Source organism: Bos indicus x Bos taurus, chromosome 5, assembly GCF_003369695.1.
Source record: "Bos indicus x Bos taurus breed Angus x Brahman F1 hybrid chromosome 5, Bos_hybrid_MaternalHap_v2.0, whole genome shotgun sequence".
NCBI classification, from domain to species: domain Eukaryota; kingdom Metazoa; phylum Chordata; class Mammalia; order Artiodactyla; family Bovidae; genus Bos; species Bos indicus x Bos taurus.
In genome coordinates this window covers 3,407,803-3,422,039 of record NC_040080.1, presented here as the reverse complement: position 1 = coordinate 3,422,039, position 14,237 = coordinate 3,407,803, and the positions used below count along the sequence as shown (strand labels likewise).

Sequence of the window (14,237 nt, the reverse complement as noted above, 5' to 3'; positions counted from 1 at the left end):
CCAGCCAGGCTCGGCCAGAGAGGCTCTGCTCAGCCCAGCGCGGAGGCAGACCCGCAGCCGCTCTCCGCATTGTGCCGGGTGGGGGTGGGGCAGGGAGGCCAGCAGTGCCTTGGGTACCTTCAGCCCCGCTGGAGGCCAGAGCTGAGACACCGCCTGTGTTCTGCCAGCTCCAGGGGCGGCGTGGAGCCCCCCTGGGCTCAGGTTCCCCGGGGTCCACTGCGTTGGGCTGGGGCTCTCGCCGTCTGGGGAGCCTCCACGGTGGGAGGAACGGTGGCTGGTGGGGGGCAGTTGGCAGGGACACAGACCAGCAGAAGGGAAGCTGCCTTTCTAGCCTCCTGATGGCTCTGCCTGTCCTGCTGGCCCGATGCCAGGCCTCCAGCCAGGTCGGCCAGTGGAGGTGGGAGGAGGGTCATAAACCTGCCGCTACCCCTGGCTCAGCACTACTCGAGGGAGCCTAGAAGCCCGCAGTGCCACCTTGTGGGCACAGCCTGCCCCCACGAGTCCTCCAGGCCTGCAGTGCCACCTTCTCCTGGGCACTGCCTGCCCCCCCCCCGTGTCCTCCAGGCCTGCAGTGCCACCTTCTCCTGGGCACTGCCTGCCCCCCCGAGTCCTCCAGGCCTGCAGTGCCACCTCCTGGGCACAGCCTGCCTCCCGTGTGTTCAGGAGGTCTCTGGGCAATTCCTCCGACTCAGCTGTAGCTGTCGGCAGGGGGTGTGGCTGGCCTCTGGCTCCACCCCCTGGGCCCTGGCTATAACCCCGTGACCTTCAGAGGGGCTGGGGCTGGTAGTGGATGGGCTTCCCTGCCTTCTCCCCCACTGGTGCCCTGCCTCCAGGCCAGTCACCCCACACTGGGCATCCTGAGGGAGGGTCCGGGCTGCTGCTTTGACACACCAACCCCCGTCTCTCGATGCAGATGAAGGGTTGCCCCGCCCCCCACACGTCACCTTGGCGAGACAGACCCCTGAGCCCGGCCTGTGCTCCGCTCCTGGGAGGCTCAAGTCCGTGTTAGGGTCAGCCCCTGGGGCCCGTCTTCTGCCCGCAGCCCTGGGGCTCCAGCGGCCTCTTGTCCACGTCCAGGGAGGCCTTCACGAGTCCCAGGCCTCCCAGCACCTTCAGTGTCTGCAGGGAGGGCGGTTGGGGCGAGGCAACAGCTGTGACGTGAGGGGCAGTTACTACGTAGGGTGTTTGCGTGGCCTGGACGGGGTTCAGTGTTCACATCTGTTCAGTGCTTTTGTCTTGTGTGGGTCCCGGAGCAGCTGGGGCTGGGGGTGGTGTGGAGGGCCGCCATTCACGTCCACGGGAGGACACCCAGGCCCAGCAGATGCGCCTGCTCCCCTCTCCCCAGGGGCTCCTCGCCTTCTCAGACGCGTCCCCCACAGGAGGGCTTCTGGGTTGAGATGGAGCGCGTCTGCTGCTCTCATGGCCAAGCTCTCTGAGAGGCGATTGTCCGCAGGTGGACTGAAGAGACGACCTGAAGAGAGGCCTTTGGGGAGGGCTTTTCTGGGTGGTTTTCCTCTTTCTCCTCCCAGACCTGACCCAAGGGTGGCCTCGCCCTCTGGAGCTGTGTGGCCAGCACCGGGGCGAGGGCTCCTGGAGGCCCGGGAAGAGGGGCCCTGTGGGCTGAGATCGTGGGGTCCCCGCTGTTTCTCTTTGCTCCACTGGTTTTTCCCAAAGGCAGCCCCAGTTGGGTGGAAGCGCGGCAGTGCAGGCGGCTAGGACCCTGGGGGCAACCCGTCTTTCTGGACAGAGGAACTAAGGAAGGGGCCCCGGGAGTAAGCGTACGTGAGGCGAACCCAGAGAGCAGAGCGTGGGCAGAGCGGACCCCTCACTCCACGTACGCTGACAGGCGCTGGCTCACCCCAGTTGGAACAGACCCCGGGCAGCACATGAAAGGCTCTGAGAGCAGATGGGCCGTAAACCACCCCGGGTCCCGGGCTGACCGTGCACCAGGTGTGCAGGGCGGGCCCAGGGCCGCACGGCAGTCAGCCACAGAGGGACACACAGCTGTGGTCTGAACCTCACTGGGTTGACTGCCTCCTAAAACAAAACCAACATCTGCCAGAGGATTTTAACAGGACCCAGAGGCTCATGATGCAACGTTGAGTGTCGAGGATTCAGTGTGGAATTAGCCAGTTTACAGAGAACCAGGAAAATGCCAAGAGGAAAGAAAACAGATTTTGGGCCCCCAGATGTCCAAATTATCAAAGAATTTAAAGTTACAACCATGCTCTATGAGGTAAAGGTAAACACTTCTGTAATTCATGGAAACTTAGACATCTTTAGTGGAGAAATAAAAATTATAAAAAGGAGCCACGTGGAAATTTTAGAACTTAAACTTACAATATTTGAAATTTAAAAAATCACTGCATGGACTTCATAACAGAACGGATATTAAAGAAGAAGGAATCAGTGAGCTTGAAAGTGGCTCACTAAGGGGTGGGATGGGAGGGAGTCCCAAGGGGAAAGGGATTTGTATATACTTCTGGCTGATTCATGTTGCTGTATGGCAAAAACCAACATAGCATTATATATATCCTAATTTAAAAAATTTTTAATAGTAAAATGGTAGTTAACATTAATTTGGTTTAAAATAAAAGGTACAATCTATGTATATATGTATATGGTTTTGATTTAGGTTTAGTTGCTTAAGTCATGTCTGACTCTTTGCAACCCCCAGACTGTGCCCTCGGGGCTCCTCTCTCCATGGGATTTTCCAGGCAAAAATACTGGAGTGGGTAGCCATTCCCTTCTCCAGAGGATCTTCCTGACCCAGGGATCGAACCTGAGTCTTCTGCATTGCAGGCAGATTCTTTGCTGATTAAGCCACCGGGGAAGCCCAACTACGTGTGTGTGTGTGTGTGTGTGTGTGTGTGTGTGTACATATACCCTTATATATGTTACAGTCAAGTCAAAGTAGTCAAAGTCACTCAGTCGTGTCCAACTCTCGCGACCCCATGGACTGCAGCCCGCAAGGTTCCTCTGTCCATGGGATTCTCCAGGCAAGACTACTGGAGTGGGTTGCCATTTCCCACTCCACATATATGTCATATATATATATATATAGTTTATGTATTTAAATATGCAGGCCAAGTACTCCCAAATCCTCTAGTCTTGGGTCACCCTTCCCTTTGTTATGTAAATAAAATGATTTGAGGCTCCTCTCCCCCCGCAAAAAAGAAAAAGAACACTCATCACTAGAGGTGATCTAACCTGAAACAATGAACACAAATGAACAAAGCCACAGGAACCGTTCGTGTTCACTGGAGTCCCTGCGGGGCTGGAAAGAGAGACTGGGGCGGGAAGATTTTGAAGTGTGAGGTGCAAGAGTCTGGATGAGCAGAAGAACATACAGAAAGTTCTAGAATGGCTCCTGCCCCCCCAGGCTTCTCAGCGTCCTGTTCGTCCTGTTCGTGGTCCCTTCTCCAGGGCTGCCTCAGAACAGGGAGGGAACAGGGGTGCAGAAGTAGGGATGGGGCGAAAGCAGAGCAGAAGTACAAATTCAAAAACATCTTAATTTATTGTAGACTCTTTCCTCATTTGTGTTGCAATTCCAGTGTTCTGAACATTAATAAATACACATTTGTTAAAAAAAAAAAAAACCCTCCAGTGTCTAGTATTTCTCATAAAGTCTTTAAATCACAAAAATAGGTTTACATTTTTCCTGTCTTAATAAAACTGACATTTTTTTTCTCTTTTGGTAACAGTTCTGATCAAATTAAAAACTAAATACATCTCAAGGGACAAAATCCAGTTGTGGAAGAATATGGGATAATATGAAAATGGAGTGTTCAAAGATTCAAAAATATTTCCACTTTCTTTTTTGCTTAGAAAATGCTTCCTCCATGGTAAACATTCGAAGGTACTGTTACTATTGTGCATCTTGAAAAGGCCACTCCCCTGCTAAGGCACATTTATAGTTCATTTTGCTGTGAGGGCTCTGGGATCTCATTTCATTTTCACTTGTGGTCTTAGACCAGTATCAGATAAGCTTTCCTTTACACCACGAACAACACTCGCATTTCCATCAGAACAACACAGTAGACGGACATCTTTGCGTTTTACTCGATTCTCCTCATAGTTTACGGCTTCTCATATTTGGAAGCAGCTGGGCAGATCGTTTATTTGGGCACCGATTAGAGAACAAAAGAAACACTGAAATGAGACGTGTCTGAATGATTCTGGGCCCTGTTCCACAGCCCCTCGGGCCACGCCGCACCAACTGCCCGCAGAGGGGCAGTCCCAGCAGGTCCCCGGTGTGAGTTTCCCAAAAGCAGCCCGGTAACCACTGAGCAGTGTGGCTGTGGCTTTGTCCCTCCGCACAATTGGCCATTCGAAGCAAAGTGAAGTAATTGGTCAGACTCTGGGGGTGAGACCCCCGCCTGCCTGGAGATCCTCGGAGCCTCAAAGAGCTGGAAAACTGGCAGGAAGGAATGTGACATTCTGGAAGACCTCATCCCTCCGCCCAAATCGGGGACGTGTGAACACTCGCAGTCCCGCCGAGAACAGGAGCAGACAGAGGAGCGCCCCACCTGCAGCAGCCCCGGCCGGGAAGGGGGCCAGGGAGGCCCGCGGGGCTGAGGGGCTGGCCGGCGGGCCCGTCTCAGCCGTGTGCACCCGCGTCCACGCTCAGAAGGGCTCCTGAGTCCTGCCTGGTCCCGGTCCTGTCTTGGAGCCATACCCACATCCAAGCAGGTGGGAGCTGAGGGCAAGCAGCTCAAATTCATCCGGGGCGGCCCCGTGTGACGCCCACGGGCTCCAGGCTCCTGGCTGGAAGCAGCACGGGAACCCCTGTCCAGCTCACACCCTACACACGTCCCATCTCTGCTTTCCTGGGATACCTACTGCTGGTTGCATGCCAGACTCCAGGCTGGAGTCTGCGATCACCCCCACGGATCTCCCAGGGTAGAGTCAGTACAGATGCAAAATATACAGAGGTTTTCGCCTTTTCAAAGTTCCATACAAATATACAAAAGTATCTACACCTTTGCGACAAAGGAAAGGGTTTGCCTTAAGGCACAGGCTGGCTTTGCAGGCGGCTGCGGGGCTAGCTGCTGGCCTGGGGCCCTGAGTCCTGGCCAGCCGGCCTGGCGGCTTGTCTCTAGGCAGCTCTCCTGCTGGGCCCAGTCCCGGCCAGGCCAGCACACAGTCTGGGCTCTGTCTGCAGTCTGAGGATTGAGCCGTGCCCGTCTGGGAGTCCGAGCCCCCCCATGGCCTCTGGCACTTGTCACGGGGCCTGAGGGGCCTGGAGCCTCCAGGCCACTCAGGGCTTTGCGTCTGGACCTTCAGTCACGCCAGCTGTGGGGCTGCCCCTGCAGGGACCCCTGCCCTCAGGGCCTGCTCCGCTGACCACGCGGGGGCCCCTGGGGCTCCGAGATCCAGGAGCGCGACCACACGGCACCGAGGCCTGGTGGAGGTGGCGGGCTTGTCTCACGGTTTCCTGATGGTTCAAATTGAAGTTTCGTTACTGCCTCTGCGCGTGGGAAGAAGCCGGCAGGCAGGCAGAGGGTCAGCGAGGACGGCCCTGCCACCCGTGAAGCTAGCAGCGGGGCTGGGTCTGAGGTCGGGCGGGGGTAGAGCCCCCACTTGGGGATAGGGGACGCCCGGAGGCTCCACGGAGGGCAAACTCACGTGTGGGCAGTGACACTCGCAGGCAGGGGAGGGGGCAGGTCGAAACTGCACCCCGCCCACAGGGCCACAGAGACCCAGGCCCATCTGAGTGTCCTCCACAGAGGCCCACGGAGCGCCACTGACAACCAGACTCCTGCTCTGGGCTTAGGAAGGCCATTCTGTTAATGTACTAGAAGACCCAGGCCCAGTCTTCCCACCTCCCTGGGCCATCTGGTGAGATGAGCAGACCGGTTCGGAGCTGGAGCCCACTTCCATGCCTCTGTGGCCGGGTGTCCCCCCACCCCAGCCTCAGTCTCCTCAGCCACGAAATGGGTCAGTAATGACCCCGGGCTGAGGAGACAATGCTTAGTCCCACATGCTCTCACATCCTAGAATGTCAGGGCTGGACAGGACTCAGGGCTGGACAGGACTCGGCTGTGGCTGACTCGGCCCCCAGGATGGGGGTCTGGCCCACCTCCGGCTGGTTCCTCCTGACCCCTGCAGAGCTCCTCTCCTGGGTGGAAGCCCCTCCACGGCCCCCCAGGCCTCATCCTGGGCACCCCTGTGCTCAGACCCTGGCCATGGGCCCCTGGACCTGGCGTCCGCCCTCCAGATGCGGAGCAGAGGGGAGGCTGGCCAGGGGCCCCCGCCGCCCCTCCCAAGGCCCAGGCTACTCACTCGGAGCCGGAGCCATGGGCCTGGGCGCTGCCGGCCCGCACGTTCATGTTCATGGCCACCCCGTTGAGGTGCTCCCGGCCAGGCTCCCGGCACGGCGTCTTGACGGTGATGGCACTGTCAGGGGCGCGGAGCCCGTCGCTGGAACCCACGGAGGACGAGCGTGAAGATGCCGGGCTCTGCTCGCACTCGGCCAGCTTCTCCCGCAGCCGCGACTTCAGTGTCTTTTCGGTCAGCGGTGGCGGATAGGTGACTTTGTTTTTCAGGATGCCTGGGTCCGGGGTTGGGGGAGATGGAAGAGGTCACAGCCAGGCTGGCCCTGCCAGATGCTGGGGACGTGGGGGACTGGGGGAGGGATAGTCACACGGGGCTGCAGGCATGGCCGCTGGTCTCCCCACCTCAGGGCTCCCCTGTGTCCTGCAGGGGAGGGGTGGTCCCTCTCTAGCACCCCGTCCCCGGGGCCCTCTCCCCCAGGAGCAGGGACTCCCCAGCCCCCCGTTTAGGGGAGCCCAGGCCCTTGGCACCTTTTCTCTGCTCAGGGGGCTGGCTGGGCGGCACGGCCGCGGGCCTGGGGCCCCCACTGTCCCGGGCTGGGAGGCGCTCGCTGCAGTGGTTGCCCTGCTCGTCCAGGTGCAGCTCCACGCTGACCTTGGTCTCCACCTTCAGGCGGGGCAGCTCTCCTGGCTCCTCGCTGTCGCTCCCAGCCAGGCTCTCGTCGGGCCAGCCGGCTGGGACATGGTTACCCACGGCGTCCACTGATGCGCAAGACACACCCTCAACGTGTGGCCGCCAGCTCAGCTCATGAGCCCCACCACCTCCCGCTCCTGCTCAGCAGAGCCTGTCCAGAGGGGCGCTGACCCCCAGCCCCCCACCCGCAAGCCCAGGGGGGACATCAAGACCCAGGGAGGGCTGGTCCCAATGCGGGGTCCCCGGCTGCAAGCACCCTGCACCCCCAGCCCCGGGAGCCTCGATTCCCTGAGCGGCGGGGTCGGCTTCACGGAATCCTCGCTAGGGGGGGTCCCACAGCAGGCCTGCTTGTGCTGCCCAGACGGCGAGCAGGGGTCTGTGTTTGCCGCCGCCACAGCTCTGCCCTAGGGCCGGGCGGCCACGCCTGGGATCTGCGCCGTGGCCTGGGGCTCGCTCACCTTTGGGGGTGCTGTGCACGGGGCCCTGGGCCGGGTCCCATTTGTCCTCAGCCTCGCCCCCGTCGTCCTCGCTGTCAGATGAGCGCGAGGAGGCGTAGGAGCTGCTCTGCTCATCTAGGGAGAGCTCGCTGTCCGAGTCCGAGTCATGGCCTGGGGAGGGGGCAGGTGGGGGGCTTCCTGTCAAGGGCTGAGTGAAGCCACCTGGGTCCAGGCCAGAGGTGGGGGCCTCAGGGCAGCCGGCCCCCGGAAAGGGAGACCACCCACCATGGGACACATACCATGGGGCTTCTTGGCGCTCCTGGGGACAAAGGATGCGTCCGGCTCCCCGTGGCCGCCCCGCGCTGGCCCTGAGGACACGCTGAGTTTCTGGCCCCCTTCGTCCCTGGAGAGGGGAGAGGGTGGGCTCAGCGCCCCTGCGCGGGGAGGGGGGACACGTGACTGGCCACCCAGCCTTGCCCTCACCCAGTGCCCCATGTGTGTGCTAGGGTGGCCCTGCCGGGCCCAACCAACGGGACACATGACGGGGTGGAGGTGACAAAGCTGGCGTTTGCTCTGGGAGCTGTCCCCGCCACCCCGCCCCGCGGCCACAGCAGGGCCCAGTGCGGCCTGACCTGACGGTGCTGTCCAGCGAGGCCGTGGACTCGCCCAGGGCCGTGCGGAACACATCGGGCTCCTCGCCGTACGTGTTGTTGCAGTTGAGGGAGCGCTGCGGGGCGGGGGGCTGGTGAGCGGACGAGCGGAGGCCACCGGGCCGTGGGGGACGGCTGGGTCCCCTCTGCAGGGCTCCACGCAGCAGCCTGCCTGCACCCGCCGGGCGCTGGGCACAGCAGCCTCTCCGCCCCTGGTCGGGACCCCCGCTGGCCTCGGCCTCAGGGGACCAAGGGCCGCGGCGGGACAGACACCGACCCTGTCAGCCCACTCCTCCCAGGCTGCAGGGAAGGCGGCTGTGCTCCGGTTCAGGCCTGTGACGTCCAAGTGGTGGGGGAGGCGAGACCAAGGAGCTGCATCTGATCTGCGTCCCCTCAAGCCTGGCCCACCCTACCCCGGGGCCCGCGGGCGCCCCCTACCGTCAGCAGGGTGGCCCTCGTGGTGGCCGAGTCGTCGGCGTACGGCTTCTTCCCAGCGAGCACGCCTCTCAGGTGCTTCCGGACCTCCCTGTTGAACACGCAGTGCAGCAGGAGCACCGCCAGGCCCTGCGGGGCGGCGCGGGGTCAGCGCGGCTCGGCCTCGCGGGGAGACACCCGGCTGCGGCCACCCCCGCGTGCCTGCCTGCCCAGAGACCGCGCGGAGCCCAGCAGGGCCCACACCTGGCCGCCCTGCCCTGCCCTGGGCGCTTCCGATTTCTCCAGGAGGGGCCTGGTAAGGGCAAGCAGCCTGCCGCCAGGTGCCTGGAGGACCATCCCCTCCTGGGCCCCAGCCCTCGGGGCATCTGGGCCCCCAATGTCGCATCATCAGTCAGGGTCTGGGGAAGCCCTCGATGTGGGCTGTAAATGGTCAGCACTCTCAGGACACAGCGGGGTCTACACCCCGCTGGCTGGGACAGCGTGAGGCCCGTTCCAGCTGAGCAGACCACTGTGTCCTGACAGACACAGCGGGCCGTGGACCGGGGTCCCTGGGGCGGGGGGCTGCGAGCAGAGCTGCGTTTGCAGCAGCAGGCTTGTCTTTGGCGGCAGGACCACGACGAGGCGTTTCCGTAGCCCCGCACACACCGCGGTGACACCGGCCAGACAGCCGCGGCGTGGTCCCGTGTGTCCGGAGAGCCAGGACGCAGTCTGGATGGCAGGTCAAGGGTCTCCCCGGGGGGCAGGAAGCAGCACGGGTGAGCCCTGACCGCCCCAGGGCCGGCCCCGCAGGGTCACTCCCCGGCCGCCCACCTGTAAGCAGCTGAAGACGGCGAAGAGGTAGTGGAAGGCGAGCGCGTCTCCGTTCACAGCCAGCAGCCCCAGCAGCCAGGTGGCGCTGATGAGCAGCAGCAGCAGAAAGGCGGTCCTCAGGAGGGCGCTGGGGGCGGGGCAACGGCTGAGTGTCGGGCATGCCCCGCCCCTCCGCCATCACCCGCCCCCCCCACCCCGTTCCTTCCCACCACCTCTCCAAGCATCTACCACGGGGCTCACAGGGGAAAAGGCAGGTGGAGCTTAGCGGGGAGGTGAAACGCAGGCGAGGACTTAACCAGCAAAGGGGAAGGTCTTTTCACTGGAAAATGCCCTGATGCTGGGAAAGACTGAAGGCGGGAGGAGAAGGGGACGACAGAGGATGAGACGGTTGGATGGCATCACTGACTCGATGCACATGAGTTTGGGTAAACTCCGAGAGTTGGTGATGGACAGGGAGGCCTGGAATGCTGTGGTCCATGGGATTGCAAAGAATCAGACACAACTGAGCAACTGAACTGAAATGAGGTAATCAAGAAGCTGGGGGCCAAGATAGGGGACGGGCCGTGTCCACAGTGACGTGGAGAGCCTGGTGCACAGGCCTGGGAGTTTCCGTGGACCCGGAGGAGGTGAGGGGCAAGAAGAGGGGTGTCAGGCTCCCCGTGCAGGCTACTTGCTAGGGCTCCCCGCTCCCTGCCTCCGTCTCCCCAGCTGTCAGGGGGCTGGCGATGTGCACCCCTCATGGGGTCATTGGGGTGGCGGGACCATGTGCATTAAGGTGAGTTAAGTGCTTGGAAAGGTGCATGTGCGTGGTGGAGGAGGTGGAGGGCGGTGGAGCCGATGACCAGGCTGCCCTGTGTCCCCTGCCCGGGGTCTCCACCCCTCCACAGCCGTTTCAGACTCTGCTCTTCCGGGGGTGTGTGGACAGGAGCCTCCTGTTGCCTCGAAGCTCCTCCTCACACACCGTCCCGTTCCTGGCCCCAGCTTGGGTCGCCTGGCCCAGTGGTCACCCCTGCTCTGACCATTTCGTGGCTCCTGGGCCCCACGCTGTGCTCTCAGCTGCTGCCCTGCCTCCCCAAGGCTGTTCTGTAGGTCCCCCGCCCTGGTCCAGCCCCCAAACGCTGGAGGCACCCTCTCTGCGGGGCCCCCACTCTCGCTGTGCTGCACGTCCTCTCCTCTCGCTGGGCGAGTACCTCCCCTCCTGCGGCACCAACATCACCATCATCACCACGGCCTGGAATGTCCCACTCCGCCCCCACTCCAGGCACCTCCCCCATCTGCTGTCACTGTCCCCCCCGCCCCCACCCGGGTGTCACCGCTCACCCGTCTCCCTTCGGGGACTCTGCCACCAAGCCCCGTGTGTCCTGCACCCCGAAAACCTCTGGGGTCCAGTGCGCCCCTCCCTGGTCCAGGCTGCCATCCTGGCCCCCCGCCCCAGGCCCGCCGGGCTCAGCCCAGACACGGCCAGACTCAGCCGCCCGCTCCCCACTGCAGCCCGCCGAGCCCCACTGCTGTGACCCCCTGACCTGGCCCAGAAAAGCCAGCAGCTGACCCGCTGGGTGACGGGCACATTCACAGGCTCTGCCCGGCGGGGGTCTCAGAAGGGGCTGGGTCCAGTCCCGCCCACTGCCCGGGTATAGCACCAACTTACACGACCCGTTTTCTTTCATAATAATGGCGCTTCCTCTGGCAGGAAACCTTTGCAGACAGGACAAAAATGACTGTATTGACCTGAAAAAAAACAACAGAAAATCCCAAAGTCAGGTGGCAGCCTCACAGTACTGTCACAACACACCTTCACAACCCAAAGGCTTCTGAGGGTCTTCAGCCCTCATCTCGGGGGGTGTGCCCCTGAGATGAGCCCTCAGGGCCCAGGAGCCTGCTGGGGGCGGACGCTGAGTGGTCTGAGTGAATGTGGATGTGGTCCAAAGCCTGGAATCCACGGGTCTGAGGACGCAGCTGCATCACCGGGAGGTCAGCCCCTCCAGTCCCGTCCAGATGGCCAGTGGAGCCGGTAACCCATGGGCTCTCAACACCACTCAACTCACGCGAGGGGCACCCAGCCTCCCACACCTCTGAGGATCAGGGGTTCTGAGCACTCACAACTATCACGGTCCCGATGGGCCCCGCGAAGCTCCAGATCAAGGTGTCTCGAAGGGACAGCCAGCAGAAGTCCGGGTTTCCGTAGCCCTGCGGGTCCAGGCCCACCGCAAGTCCTGGACAACAGGCAGGGGACGAGTGAGGGCCGTCCCGATGAGGGGTGGCCCACACCTGGGGTGTCCCCAGCCCCCCAGGCAGGACCCTCCGCCCTGGAAGGCTCAGAGGAACCAGGCTGCGGGGCTGGGGGCGTGTGTCCTCAGGGCCCAGCACGTGGAAGACATGATGGGAGCACGGCTGGCCGGGGACTGACCCGAGGCTGGGCCGGGCTGGAGCGGGGTCCACGTGGGCCGGAGTGTGGCCGGAACCATGCCTCGTTCCAGCCGAGGTCCCGGGAACCGCCTTAAGTTCTTTGGCAAGAGGCTTAGGCGTTAAAAAAAGGAAAGCACCCAAAACTGTTCTTAAAGCGAGTTAGAAACATGAACGGTCTGAACTGAGACTCCAGCGCCGCCTTAGAGGAGCAGTGTTTCTGCACTGGCGGTGCCCCTGCCCAGATCGGGGTCGACCGGGAGAGGGTGTGAGGCAAAAGGGCACTGAGAGCAGCCTCTCTCCCCGTGGGCAGTCCTCGTCCTCGGAGGGACAGGCTGCCTGTGCAGGACAGCCTCCTGCTGGCTCCTTCGCAGCACGCCTTGGGCCGGCCTGGGGCCAACAGCGCCCGTGATTGTTAGCCGGGGCTCGGCGCCTCCGGCTCGCAGGTGAGGACGGCCCCACTTGGAGTGACCACGTGGACCCAGCTCGAGTCCGCCGGCACAGAAGCCCTTTGTGGGGGCTCGAGTTTCTCCTACGAAGGTCCCAAGTGTCCCAGTAGGGGCTCGGCGTGGCCTCAGCCCCGTGAACTCCCACGTGGCTGCCTTGGAGCAGCCTGAATGGTGTTCCCTGAATCTCTGAATGTGGCCTTATGTAGAAATACAGTCTTGGCAGATGGAAGTGTGCTGGAGATCTAAGATGAGGTCATCCTGGATTTAGGGTGGGCCCTTGGAGAAGGCAGTGGCAACCCACTCCAGTACTTTTGCCTGGAATATCCCATGGACGGAGGAGCCTGGTAGGCTGCAGTCCACGGGGTCACGAAGAGTCGGACACGACTGAGCGACTTCACTTTCACTTTTCACTTTCATGCATTGGAGAAGGAAATGCCAACCCACTCCAGTGTTCCTGCCTGGAGAATCCCAGGGGCAGCAGAGCCTGGTGGGCTGCCGTCTATGGGGTTGCACAGAGTCGGACACGACTGAAGCGACTTCGCAGCAGCAGCAGCTCCACCCAATGACTGGTGTTCTCAGAAGGAGATGGAGGTCTGGACACAGACATGGGGGAGGAGAGACGGGAGGGACGCAGCCACAAGGCCAGGCTGCCGCAGCCAGGGGACCAGAGGGGCAGACTACTCCCAGGGCCTCCGAAAGAGAGCATCCTGCCTACCCCTTGATCTGTACTCTGGCCTCCAGGCCTGCGAGAGAAGAAGCTTCTGTTTGTCTTTTAAGCCCCTCAGTGTGTGATACTTTGTCTCAGAAGCCCTGAAGTGGGAACACCTGTGCTTAAACCTCAGCCCACGCTGGCCAGGACATCGGCTCCTGAGCGTGGCCCTGGGGCTGGCCATCGGACTGGGGCTCATCTACAGGTGGGACATCTGTGCACGCAGCGAACTCCATTCCCATCACAAATACTACTACGGCCCCAGGCCACGCATGACCGGCCACGGGGTACATTACAGACCAGAAGCCACACTCTAAGTTTACTGGGGGCACAGAAAAGTGTGAGTCACTCAGCTGTGTCTAACTCTTTGCGACCCCATGGACTGTAGCCCGCCAGGCTCCTCTGTCCATGGGATTCTCCAGGCAAGAGTACTGCAGTGGGGTGCCATGCCCTCCTCCAGGGGATCTTCCCAACTTAGGGATTGAACCTGGTCTTCTGCATTGCGGGCAGATTCTTTACTGTCTGAGCCACCAGGGAAGCCTGGAAAACCAGATGGCACACTTTAACTCTTCGCTTTGTAAAATAAGCAAATCGGCAAATAATTCCGACCTGACTTCTTCACTCCTCTTCATAGAATTTAATGTAAATAAAATCTGACATTCTGGTCTCTGAGGTTAATTTGCTAATTAAAAAAAAAAAAACAAGTAATAATTGAGGCTCTGAGCAGATTGGAGATGAAATTCAAGATGAGGTGAGTGTCCTGAGTGTCCAAGCAGGACCAGGTCTTGGCTTCAGGGTTTCAGTAGATGGGCAGTGGGGGCCCCTGAAACCAGCTGCTCTGAGCCCTTGTTCTTCCCAGTCTTTGGGGCTCAGAGACCACCTGACTCAGCACCTTTCTCCTGAGCTGACCAGAGACATGCAGCATGGTGTGTCTGCCAGGGTCACTCTCTGGGTCAAGAGGGGTGGCTGCCAGCACGGGAGGCCCCACTGCCCCCCCAGCAGCCCTGGACAGAGGTGACAGTGGTCACTCAGGATCCCTGGGAGCCCAGGTGCTGAGAGGAGAGAGGGTGCCGCTCACCTGTTGTGATACCAGTGGGGATCTTTCCCCACAGGAAGCAAACTTTGACTTCCTGATGTTTAGAGAAAAGTGTGCTGAGCAAGTGCCACTGCTCTGTTCGTTCATTAACTCCTTCTTCCATCCACCCGCCCACTGATCCAACCACTCATCTACCCATCCATCCATCCATCCTAACCATTCATCCATCCATCCACTCATCTCTCCACCCACTGATCCAACCACTCATCTACCTATCCATCCATCCATCCATCCATCCATCCATCCATCCTACCCACCCATCCATCCACCCATCCATCC

The 14,237-nt window shown here is 61.1% G+C and overlaps 1 protein-coding gene across 2 annotated transcripts in view; it reads right to left on the bottom strand.

Moving 5' to 3' along the window:
* Window positions 1-3,494: 3,494 nt before the first annotated feature.
* Window positions 3,495-14,237, bottom strand: part of CELSR1 (cadherin EGF LAG seven-pass G-type receptor 1) — a 144,573-nt gene continuing 133,830 nt past the window's right edge. Inside the window, exons 26-35 of one of the 2 annotated variants that reach the window (XM_027540486.1) lie at window positions 11,402-11,514; window positions 10,950-11,029; window positions 9,302-9,428; window positions 8,495-8,620; window positions 8,039-8,133; window positions 7,706-7,809; window positions 7,428-7,577; window positions 6,807-7,037; window positions 6,286-6,553; window positions 3,495-5,437 (exon numbers count right to left, since the gene is read on the bottom strand). In XM_027540486.1, coding sequence (XP_027396287.1) covers window positions 5,428-5,437; window positions 6,286-6,553; window positions 6,807-7,037; window positions 7,428-7,577; window positions 7,706-7,809; window positions 8,039-8,133; window positions 8,495-8,620; window positions 9,302-9,428; window positions 10,950-11,029; window positions 11,402-11,514 — 1,304 coding nt within the window. In that variant the 3' untranslated portion in view covers window positions 3,495-5,427. Of the gene's footprint in view, window positions 5,471-6,285; window positions 6,554-6,806; window positions 7,038-7,427; window positions 7,578-7,705; window positions 7,810-8,038; window positions 8,134-8,494; window positions 8,621-9,301; window positions 9,429-10,949; window positions 11,030-11,401; window positions 11,515-14,237 lie in introns of both variants that reach the window. The other variant, XM_027540485.1, reaches the window with a different exon arrangement.